Below are 12,305 nucleotides of genomic sequence, written 5' to 3'. Positions count from 1 at the left end.
GCGCTCTTATTATGTAAACATTCGCAATCAAAATTCGCTTCAAGACGATTATTAATTTTTAATGCGCTTTAATTATTTGCAGTGTCACTGTCTGAGCACATCGCAGAATACTTCTGTAAACAATTAAACATCGATTAGAAGTTTTAATCTAATTTGCTGTTGCTTATCTTTACCCTCATTTGCTTCTGCTATTTCATATAAAGGATTTACAGAAATTAGGTTAACTAGACTCTCATGCAAATTTCTTAATCGCTATTGGAAACCGCAAAGTTACGTTCTGTGAAATTTCCTACAAACAAAGTAAAAATGGCATGTGCCAATCTTTTCTGATCATTAGTAAATGCATTTAGTCAAAACAGAACCTCCAAATAATTGTTGCAATTGCAAATTGCTCGGCGTTCCGTATTTCCTTACAGGCAACAACTTGCTTAAGGTATATATTTTCAAAATATTTAATTCCAATATTCTTGTCCTTTTAAATGAAATCATCCCTCTTTCATTTTTATTTGCATACCACCATGGATTGATGTATTGTGCATGCACACATCCATAAATAAAGATTTTAGACTCTATAGTTGTACAACTGACTTAAACTGGAAATCCAGTTTAACGAATTTTCGGAAGACGCTTTACATGTATAACTTGTGTTATATGTTAACGTCAAATAACATTCTCAAGCTACATAAAGTGAAGTTGTATAATTTGTTGTTGTTTCTCATATTAATACCTGGCTTGTATGCCAAAACATATAATCGAAACTTCTAACAGCGGAACAGAATAATACCATAATCTTCTCTTTCTCGCCATGCCAGCTTTATTTCTTCGATTAACTTCGCAACTAATAATTTAACTATAGTACTGAGTATTAACCACATCATCAATAAATATATTAGATTTTCCCTCTCTTTAAAGATTTCTGTTCTTATTGATCTACTTTCTGTACGAAATTGTTACAGAACTTGTTTATAACATGAGTAAATAATTGCTATACGATGAGAGAATGCAGAATTGCTTTTATTTTAAACATGTTTGAGCTTGAGTTTCAGTTCAGTTCGAGTTCGACTTGTTGTCGTTGCTGAGGTTTGATGTTTATGCAAACGAGTATAAACGAACACTTAAGAAGTTTATTAATCAAGGTTAATGTGATTTTTAAAGTGATGTCAACTTGATGATTTCCATCGAAAGTAGAGTATTTTTAGTAAATCGTTACATTGGATGTTGCAAGATGTAAGAAATAGTGCTACCGTAAATATATATAAATATTTTTATATCCATCCGAGAGAGAAGGCCATGCGCTAATTTTAAAGTCTATTTTGAAATCTCAAATGCGCAGCAATGAGACAGGAAGACAACATTCGAAAGCAGCTGCCAAATGTAAGATCGTTGTCATGTTCGTGCACGTTGAAATTTGAAATTGTTTAACATTTTGCGCGTATGTCTCTATATTCTTCTACCTGTAAGAAGCTATCGTTCTTAAAGTCATAACAAATTAAAATACTCAACCTTGATACGAAATCGAATATAAAAATGGATGTGATACGCTAGCATTGGGCAAGGACACAGTTGCAATGCAATGTAAATTGAGTATATTCGCGGTTTCAAAAGCAAAAAAAAATGATTTTTTGTTTAATAATATTATAGAACATCGAAATTTCGTGCTTTCTTTGATTAAAGATCGTGTTTAGGAATCGGCAGCAAGCGAAAGCGACTGTTTTAACTCTTAAGTGCTTAAATGGATTTCGCTACAGAGTGTTTAACGTCGGCTTATGCATTTCGCACATTGCTGTCAAATATTTTCTAGCTTCATTACTCATTGTCAAGCCTTCTACAAATCTCTTGAATAGGTGTTTTTCAATATGAATTTATACAAAAAACTCAGATATCAAGTAAGTTATCTTAAGTTACTTTATATAGATCTTATGTTCCCCGAATTCCGATCATTTTTGTGTCATCTAAAGAGTATTATACCGTTAATCAAAAAAACCCTTTACATCTTTATTGCTTTTGTACACGAGCTAAAGCAACGATTCTTCTCTCTATTTATTAAAATGAATATTTACAGTGTACACAATATTTCAATTTTAGCTAAAGTACATCTTTGCGATAATTTTGCTCAACAATTTCATGAAATTCTGCAAACATATCCTAGGCATGATCAGCATGAATGTCCGAATAGGCGAAGAATCCCGGCTAACAACTCAATGCTCGCTGATTCAAATCTCAAGTGCGGTAGAGTTTTCAATAACGGCGACAGCTTTTAAATCCATACTTTATAAATTTACAAAATATATAGACAATAAATTAATAAAAATATTCTACAGTTCTATTTTACATATATTAGTGAAAGAGGGTTGGCAAAACTAGACCACGTAATGGATCCGAAGAATTGCAACACTTATGGATATGTGCTGGTAGGCTTAGTCAATTACTTGCTAGTAATTGACGTTGGGCCGTAGCGGGGCATAATTTGAATACATTTGAAGCACTTTTCTCCGGCAAGAAAAAAAAGCTTAAATTCTAATACAACAAGCTACGTAGTTCTATTCCGCACAGCAGCTAGTGATATTTGAAGGTATTCGGAAAATAATTGCGGAAATCTTTAAAAAAAATAAAAAAATATAATTCGAGGAAATTTGTAGCTTCCCATGCTATGACAAAAGTTAACGTTTAATAAATTTTGTTTAATAAGTTTTCGTTGCATAATAACAAGCATTTTCCTCCTAAGTGTTTTTCGTGATATATATATTTTTCCTTTAACAAAGAAGTAAAGAAAAATCGCCACCAAGTAAGCTCTTTATCAAAGACATATAATTCGGGAATATTTTTGTTTTTTTTTAAACAAAACAAAACAACTTGTCCCGCGTCTTTATGCACTAACTTGTTCAGCAATGAATCGAGAAGAGAGTCCTCTAAAGTTTCATAATGCTGGCGACGTTGTTACATCTGCCTCCTAATAGCTTTCACTTTCATCTATGGGAGCTTCTCTATAATGGGAAAATAAATTATGCAGACTCTAATGCTCTGCGCGCCAATGCACGTGTAACCGCGAACATAGTAACGTACAAAACGTTGATGAAGCATCATTATGTTGTGCAACAAACCATAGACTATGACATTGACTTTTAAGCTAAGGTTAGCATGAGGATAAACTAATGTGCAAAGATTTCAAAAACAGGCATCTGCACCACCATCGCATTATAATTAATTTCCTTACACATAGTCCCTGATTTTCTGGTATTTTTCATAAGCAAAGTTTCAAGTCGTTAAATACACGTTGAACTTTAAAATTCATATACGGAAGTAGTAGAAGGAGAAAAAAATGAAAAATTAGTGCTATTGAGCAATATTAACAGAGCTATTATCGGAGGTAGCAAAGCTCATCTTCTTTAAAGATTTTAAATGTAAATACTGGCAGTAAACGTTCAACTTGTTAAACGCACTTATCAAAATTACGAGAGCCAGCTTTTTTAACATTTCGTCTGCAATAACTCTGTGCACATAAAAATCGTCATCATCATCGTCAACTTTGCGTGTACAAAGCAACGCCATCACTAACAACATTAATAAATATTTACATGGCATGATGTTAGGTTATGTGTTATCCACAGACTCATCTTGAAAACTTCCGTTGTTGTTTTCATCTTCGCCTGTTGACCTTTTTCTGAAGACCACGCAAAAAAAGAAAATTTTTTTTTTTTATTTGTTGAACGTAATTTATTAAAAATAAATTATTTAATTTGTTTTCTTTCCTTTTTGCGATGGATTCGCTAAATAATTGATAAAAAAATTGGATTTTACTATAATTGTCAAATACCTTCAATAACTAATAAGTAAGAAAGTTATATTCGGCGGAGGCCGCATCTCACATTCCGGCCAGTGCTCCCCAACTTCTTTTATTTGTTTGCTGGTGTTACTAAAAAAAAAGTAACCGCAGTATCTGCCATATTCATTTTAGAATGAACCCATATTTAGGCAGATAATATATCTTTATTTGAGAAATGTACACAATAGTTTTGACCATTCTGACTTCAAAAATATGAGAATATGTGTGAGAATGGGCGATTGTTACCATTTTTGAACGTAAAGAGTAAAGTGAAGTAAACGAGAAAGTTACATCCTTCTATCCTTTATGATGTCCGAGTAAGGTTCAGTTTTGCGACCAGAAGAGTGGCAACAACACACCCCACACAGCCAGACAGACATGGCTAAATCAACTTGGAATTTCACGCTCATCAAGAATATATACACTTTATAGGGTCTCTCAAGCTTTCTTTTGGGTGTTACATACATTATGGAAAAAAAACAAAATGGGCACACCCTCATCTTACGGCCGTGGGTATAATAATAACGACTATGATATAGACACTATAGATACTAGAACTAGCGAGTAAGTCAAAAGGGATCAACTTTTGTGACCCATCACCGAACGATGAGGATTACATTTATTTTGCTTAAACGCTTGCAACGGCGTGTATCAACTTGCGTGCAAGAATCTTTATTCGTTCTGTGCTCCAAATTGTGCTTTACAAACGTGTTGACAAACATCGACATCACCTTCTGTGAAGTGTTTAACAGCACGTAAACACATTTAATATTTGATAGCTGAATAGCTGAGGTAGTGATACAATCCATTTACAGCATTGCTATGCGCGAGCAAGCTGAAGCTGAGTTATTTGAAATTTTAAAGATAGTGGGTCGGACGCGGTTCGTGGCTCTGTTCACAAGGATAAAGTTTTGTCAGGAAATCCGACAAAGACGGATAAAACGCCCACAACGCATATACTCGCCATACATAGTTAACTGTTTAAATGGATCTTTCCATATGAAAGTTAAACGAAATTCTGCAATTTCACCTGCTCATTACAACAATGTTCGATTTTTCAACTTGTCCCGCTAGTTTACTAGAGGCAATCTCATCAATATTTCCCATCTGTCAATCAAAGAGAAAAAACAAATGCAATTGACAACAATTACAATATTTTCACGCATTTTTCGTCTTTTTTCTTTCCTTCAGTATATAAACGTGCAATATCTTTATTTGCAACAACAAATGCGTAAAGAAACAATAAAAAGAGAAAATGCATAAAATGTTGTGTAAAACATTCGGGAAACTTGATTAAGACAACATTCGTAATTATCAGCCAATGCTGAGCCACCGACGACAACCATTCAGGTGCTAACAATGTAAAAATGCATTAATATGATTAACTGCCGCGAATAAATCGCTGTTGCAATCAGAAGAAAATGCATATGGTTTTGTGTATGAAATCAGATGCGTGCGTTAATAGAAACTAGCGTACATTTGGATAAAATTAAAATATTTAAAAATAAATATTTCTATAAAATTAAACATTTACTTTCTAATATATATATATATATATCTACGGATGTCTATCTGTCTGTCTGCACATCCATTATTTATGATATAAAGAAAAACAGAAAGCAAAAAATAATAAAAATTTATAACGATAGACGAGCAGACGAACGGTTAGCAAGCAGACCCATTAAATCGGATTGATTTAAACAATTGAAGTAGCATAAAAAAAAAACAAAACACATGAGCGCATATATACATGAGATGCTTTAATTATACTAACAATAACAGTAACAATAATAATGGTAATAATAGTACAATAATAAGCAAAGTTTGGATAAAATTTTGTTAGTTTTATTTTTTAAATTTAATTCAAATCTCTTAACGTTCAAAGAAAAAAAAATTCCAAAATCATAAAGCATGAGTAACGAGATGATTCTTTTCGCAATGAATTTCATCTTTTTGCAAAATATTTCATCATTTAAAGCTCTTTGCAAAATAATTATAATAGAGGAGCAGTAGAACAAATAACTTTCGCGTTCTGTGTTTAAAAAAAGGAAAAAATTTCATTTCGAACATTTATGCAGCAATAATTGTTGCTCTCCTTTTCTTATCGTTTTTTAGGTTTTGCAAAGAATCGATGATGTGTCGTTGATGTGTGATAAACGTATTGCCAGCCTAAAAAAGTTAGCTTTAAAACCACCACGACCAGTGCAAACCGTTACTCCAGAACCAGCTGTACCACTACAACCACCTGGCGGAGCTCCAAATTTGCTACGAAGAAAACATAAGGTAAGCCTTACATATCTGCTCATTATTCCCGATCTCCAAAAAGGAGAGCAAACGTCTATTACTAATTTTTATGCAAGAGGAAATGATCCTATCGAATACATACTAATTTCATTCGAAAATTCTGAAAAATGTACATTTATTAAGTATACTCAAGGGAGTCGCAAGTACTCAACTCGGTAATGCAATTGATCTTTAATTGTTTTGAACTTGAAGTAAAAAAATATTTAATATGTCCACGCATATACGGTATTTTCAAAAAAAAGGTGGCTTTTATTTTTCTCGAACAACATTTATTGATTCATCAATATCTATTTTGTCCCCTTCAAAGTAAAGGCCCTTGGATATAATATACTTGTGGCAGCGATTGTTCAAACCCTCGAGGCACTTCTAATAGGCGGTTTTTGGAGTGTACCACGAGTCCTCTAGCGATGCGATCTTTATCTCCGCCCTTCCACGGGCCTTTTCATTTTCCCAACAGGAAAAAATTGTAGACGGCCATGTCCGGCGAACACGGTCGCTGAGACGAGTTTACAGTGTTGCTTTTGGTTAAGACATTACGAACAACCAGTGACGGGAGCCTTAGCAAGTTCGAGAAAAACTTCGCTGCCACACATTTCATACCGAAATCATTCGAAAGCATCGCATGACGTTACTCGTTTGCCATTTGCCAATATAACAAAAAAAAAAAAAAATTTCGAAAATCGAATGTACGTAGCCCAAGGATTTTGAAAAGTTAAAATTTTTTCTGAACGTACTTCGTATCGCACGTTTGTTTGCAAATGTTCGGAAACATGTCGTATAAAATTATTCCCTATTCCCAGATATCCTACTGTAAAAATAATTGTGTGGTTCTTGTTGCGGGTATTGTTTAAATTGAAAATTACTTTTAGTTGGTCTTGAAGTACGAACCCAATAATTATATGGGACTTTTATTGTTGGGTGCACTAAATGAGAAGGAAGTAATTAAAAGAAGGAAAAGATTTTTTAAGCTATCAAAATACCTGTAGAAAGCTGCGAAATATCATAAAGAAATTAATGGTTGATGTATAGACTAGAGCCATGCCTATAATCATATTCCAAAATATCGGATCTTTTAATAATTCCAAGTCTAAAGCTTGGATCAGGCGATCTCTTAATTTCTTAAAGAGCGACTCATACGCTTGAATGGTGGTCTCTTGATGGATTTTATATCTGGAAGGCAACAAAGTTATATATTTCTTATGCTTTCGATAAAGTTTATCATCGGCAATCTGCCCTGTTTCAATGTTTGTACTGACTTTAATTTCCTAAATATCATCTTTTCTGGATTGATTCGAGTCTTCAAGGAGTAGCTTTGCCCTTTGCGTGTATCAACACTGACTAACCAACTTTGATATTCCGCCTTTCGAATATGTGTATGTATTCCACACGTATTCAATACCATGCTTAATGTTGTTCCTTCCCATTTGAATAAGAACAAGAATTGTAAAATTGTGTGAGCAAAAGGGAGAATTGTAAAAATTGTTTGAGCAGCGCAATAACAGGAATTCTACATTTTGTGAGTAAGAACAAGAATTGTAAAATTGTGTGAGCAAGAACAAGAATCGTAAAAATTGTTTGAGCAAGAGGAAGAATTGTAAAAATTGTATTCAACTCGCAAGTAAGAAAAAAATTTTTTTTAAAATCTTTTATTCACTTATTAATAACTCTCGTTGTGACGTACACTATACATAGGTTATATTACATTTTATCAAGTTTACCAAGTAAAGCCGTTTTGCTTACACAGTATAACGTCAGTTTCCGATCTAGACATTATTGTTGTTACTGGTCTATCTTTTTGGTGTTTATTACCTCCTGATATAAACAAATCGATGAACCAGATGACAATAAAAAGTTCTAGTTCGGCCAGATCTATTCGAGAATATGCTTCCATTATTAAGACTCTTTCAAATGAACATTAATTCGATACTATTGCTAACGCTGCATTATAAACATAGACTTCAACTTATTGAAGAGCGTGCTTTATATATATTTCTAACGTTTATATTTAAATTGTTGCTTACTTAGCATGTGTTATTCGATAACTTAAGTGTCGAGCTTGAACACACCTTTGAATCAAATTAAAGCTACTTTACTTCGAAATCTTTCATTTATATCCCGTTTCCAGGCTTGAATAATTCGGCTAATTGTACACCAAAAGACTATTTACATGTATTTATACATATGCAGTGCAATATTTAAATGAAAGAATTCAATTTTTGAGCAAAAAGCTAGTGATTAATTTACAAGTCATCTTAAAATTAACTTTTCCAAAATGCTATACGCACGGCATCCGATAGTGTTGTGCTACGCAATTCTCCCAAGAACGTTATCTTAGGCCCGTTTTTAGTGTTTTTCAGCGAACTAACAGTTAGAGCGAAATCGCCTCGAAGCTAAAAGTTAACTTCCGCTTTTGTTTTTAACGACTTAACAAAAACAGCTAAAAGTGGAACCGAAGGTTTTCAAACATTGGATGTTAAATGAATTTGATATTTTGTTTCTGAATTGACTGAATTGCAGAAAAAACTTTCTTGTTCAGAAACCAGCGAATACTTTTCAATTTTTGAGAGATAAAAAAATGATTATTGAACATAATATGTTATGGACGCCCTGCTCTAAAAACGAGAAAGTCGTGTGAAATTCTAAGAGCCGCTTTTCCTTGCTCCTCGACTATATCCAAAATTCCAATTTTTCTATTTCGATCTAGGTAACCTTGAACACCAGGCAAATAGATAGAGGAAAATAGATTAAATAAAACTATAGTAGTTGCTTGCATATATTTTGATCAGCGACATCTGTTGGTGAAAATGTTGCGAAAGTAAAATAACAGCTCTCCATTCCGTATTATTATTGAGTTAATCAGTGTATACATTTACTGCATTTTCGATATTCATTACTTTTGCTGTTTGATTTGAAGAAACCTGCTGCCGAAGTCCATCAAATCTTTTTAAAAGCTTGTGAGCATGCTGATCCATTACAATAAATTTCAAGACTTATTGGACGAAAACCCAGTTCAAAATTTGAAAAAACTCTCAAACAGAAATTGGTTACCATACGTTTCGACATCGCGATTTAATTGTTGGCCCGGCAAAAAAGGAAGAATTTCTGCGGCGTATTGTGACTGGGAAAGAAATGTGAATCTACGATGACAACAAGCACAATAAGCAACCATCCACATCGATACTGAAGTGGAATATTTAAGGCCATAAAGTTTAGCTGGGCATATGGTGTGATCAACAAAGTGTATTGTATTATTAAAATGAAGCTGTTACTGCAGACGTCTACCGACCGATCGTTGCAAGAAAAACCAGCAATAGCGGTTAAGAGACGCAAAGTCATCCTCTTGCATGACAGCGCATGCCATTTCTCAATAAATTCCTTTTTAAAGTGGAAAAATGGTCAACATATATACAAGTACCTAACATGCACATTGTATAACTTGTGCTTCGTCCATTGGTCTGACAAATCCATAGAAATGTTTTAGCAAACGGCACAAATAAATGTCGATTAGTTCTGTTAATGCTTGGATAGTGCACAGTTTTCAAATGAAATCTTCCTATGAAATTTATTCGATTTAAAAAACGCATAAAACCTGTGTGGCACAATTAGTTATTGTACAATATTCATACATATATCGCAGGGTTTATATGCAGCATACATAGTTTATATCTGGGTTTTTTTTTTTTGTCATTGCTTTCACTATATGCCCTATAATTTGCATATACAGTTTTTTTAAGAATATCAATTACAACTTTATTAAGCATATTCATAATTTCTAAGCTCTTGTGTGTATGAAATAGAAAAGCAAAAATAATTCAATTTTCATTTCAATTGCATTGCATTAAATTTCCTTTCACTTATTAATTGCACGTCAAATTGCTGCACATATTTAAGTTCCAAGTTCACTTCATTTAATTGTATAGAAATGAAAATTTCCCAACATCATTGGGTTTCCACATACATAAGCCTGCGAGGAACTGAAGATGAAAGTCATAAAGTTTTTGTTTTGTATTTCGCTTATAGTAGACCTCCAGTGGATGGATGTTGCTGGCATTTTTACTTCATTTGAATGACATTTGATATTCCAGACACTTTGCTATCCCTTCGCATAATATTGAACATATCTAACGACAAAAATCTTTACTACATTTCTTGAATAAATACACGAAGCACATTTACACATTCATAGGCCTACGTATAGGTAGAGATCTATGACAATTGTTTATCAAAACAAAAACAAAAAGACATTTAGTTTGTTTTATTTGTATGCTCTTCTCTGAATCATCTACAACGTTATTTTTTATTCACTTATAAATTTTAACACGCAACTTATTGTTGTTTTTCGAATGAATGCCTCTTCTGCCTCTGTGTATGTGTTTGAGTTTTTAAGTAAAAACAATTGCCTTGCGAATCAAAATGTTAGAGAAATAAAAATTTTCACTTTTACCTGAAATCGAATGAAAACGTAGTAAAACGTTTTCTCAAATTGAGGTAAGTACTACTAATGCAAAGTAAAATTTTTAAAGACTATATATACTTATTCATGTAGATATGCTCATATGTAGGTACGAGGTTGGCGGAAAAGTTGCACCGTATTTTAGCTAAAAAATTTGAATTTGAAAGTGATGGATTTGCTCGTCAGCAGTCGTACGATGAACACCGAACACCTTTGCAATTGCGCAATGGTTAAAGTGGGTTACTCTCGAACAAGTGCCACGAAATGTCCTTGTCACCCAGAATCACAATTCTCTTTGAGACTCAAATCTCCAGAACGAAATGTTGCAAACCATTTTTGTACGTGCGAACATTTACAACTTCACTTCTAAGCAAGAATGAAGAGTATATTCGTTTTGTCAACACATTTGCAACGCCCAGAAGGAAAGTTCGAATTTACCACAAAGCATCTATATTCTTGATCAGCATCAAATTCTGAAATGATATAAACTTGTCCGTCTGTCCATCTGTTTGTGTTCGTAGTGTCTGCTGGCCGCGAAAATGAAGCTATCGACTTCAAACTTGGCAGAAACATTGGCATTTCTTGCACGCAGGTTAGAATTGAAAATGGGTCAAATCGGTAGATAAATCTACAAAAATTTGAACGTATATTATATGGGTCATGCTGTAGTATCTGCTGTAGTAGTACGAAAATGAGAAAAATTGACCACCCGCACAAAATATAATAGTGTATTAAAATTTAAGTTGTTTTTTCAAAGCCTCTAAAACATGCAGAACCAAGCTTCAGAAGTCCCATTAAGTATATAAGATCTTGGCCAGTTTCAAATCTAGAATGCAACTAAGCAAGTCCGTTCATTCATTTGTCCATCTATCAGTGTACGCAATTGTGTAGTATCTGCGGTAAACGTACTCTTGGTCGCAAAATTCGAAATATAGCTTACAAACAAAACTATGAACACCTTTGCTTTCCGTCTTTTTTGGTTGTTATTCATTAAGTGCCACACATACACCCTATATAGATTTCCACTTTTATTCTGAAAATAGAAAGAATCAGTTGCGCGAACCCAATATAGTAGAGCATTAAAATTTTGCTTTTTTTCCTTTTTTTTAGTCTTGGTGTTGGGTATAGAAGATTCGGTTACAACTTGTTTTATTATAATACATATACAAGTGAAGTTCGAATTGAAAGTAAAATAACTAAACGAGAACTAAAAAAAAGAATTTAAACAAATTTGATGGCAGCCACATATTTGATTCTGAAGAAAAAATGTAACTTGTTTGCATACCTGTTCTGACCAGGAAAATTCTACTCACTTTTAATATTATCAAAAAAAAAGAAATGGGGAGGAACAGAAGGTGGTGCCGAGGTTGAAAAGCTTTTAGGACCTTCGCTTGAAAGCATCTCGTGATGAGCATTCGCATGAAATTTTAGGCCCAAAGCGGCCTTATTTATTCTAAGTAAGTGAACAAATCGGTCTATTCATCTTGAGGAGCATTTTTGATGGTCCCTGTTCGAGCGGGCCATTTTTTATTAGCTTTAGAAGAAGAAATATATTTAGCAGATGTTAAGTGAGTCGCTCTAAAATTTGTTGTTTATGCTGACCGCGTCTTTACGACGATCACTCTCTTTTTTTTTTTTTCATCTACATTTTAAATTTCATCTACAGCCATCAGCTATAATTCGATATGTAAAATTTTAGTTTAAGATATTAATTCTCATCAGAAT

At 33.4% G+C, this 12,305-nt stretch overlaps 1 protein-coding gene across 1 annotated transcript in view; it reads left to right on the top strand.

Annotated features, from left to right (window-relative positions):
- The window catches only part of LOC119642234 (guanine nucleotide exchange factor DBS), a 120,240-nt gene that overhangs the window by 22,810 nt on the left and 85,125 nt on the right, over positions 1-12,305 (top strand). Inside the window, exon 7 of the mRNA XM_038041293.1 lies at positions 5,939-6,106. Coding sequence (XP_037897221.1) covers positions 5,939-6,106 — 168 coding nt within the window. The remainder of the gene's footprint in view (positions 1-5,938; positions 6,107-12,305) is intronic.

The sequence above is a fragment of the Glossina fuscipes genome, unplaced genomic scaffold (genome assembly GCF_014805625.2).
Source record: "Glossina fuscipes isolate IAEA_lab_2018 unplaced genomic scaffold, Yale_Gfus_2 221, whole genome shotgun sequence".
Lineage (NCBI taxonomy): Eukaryota > Metazoa > Arthropoda > Insecta > Diptera > Glossinidae > Glossina > Glossina fuscipes.
This window is presented reverse-complemented; position numbering and strand designations above follow the sequence as displayed.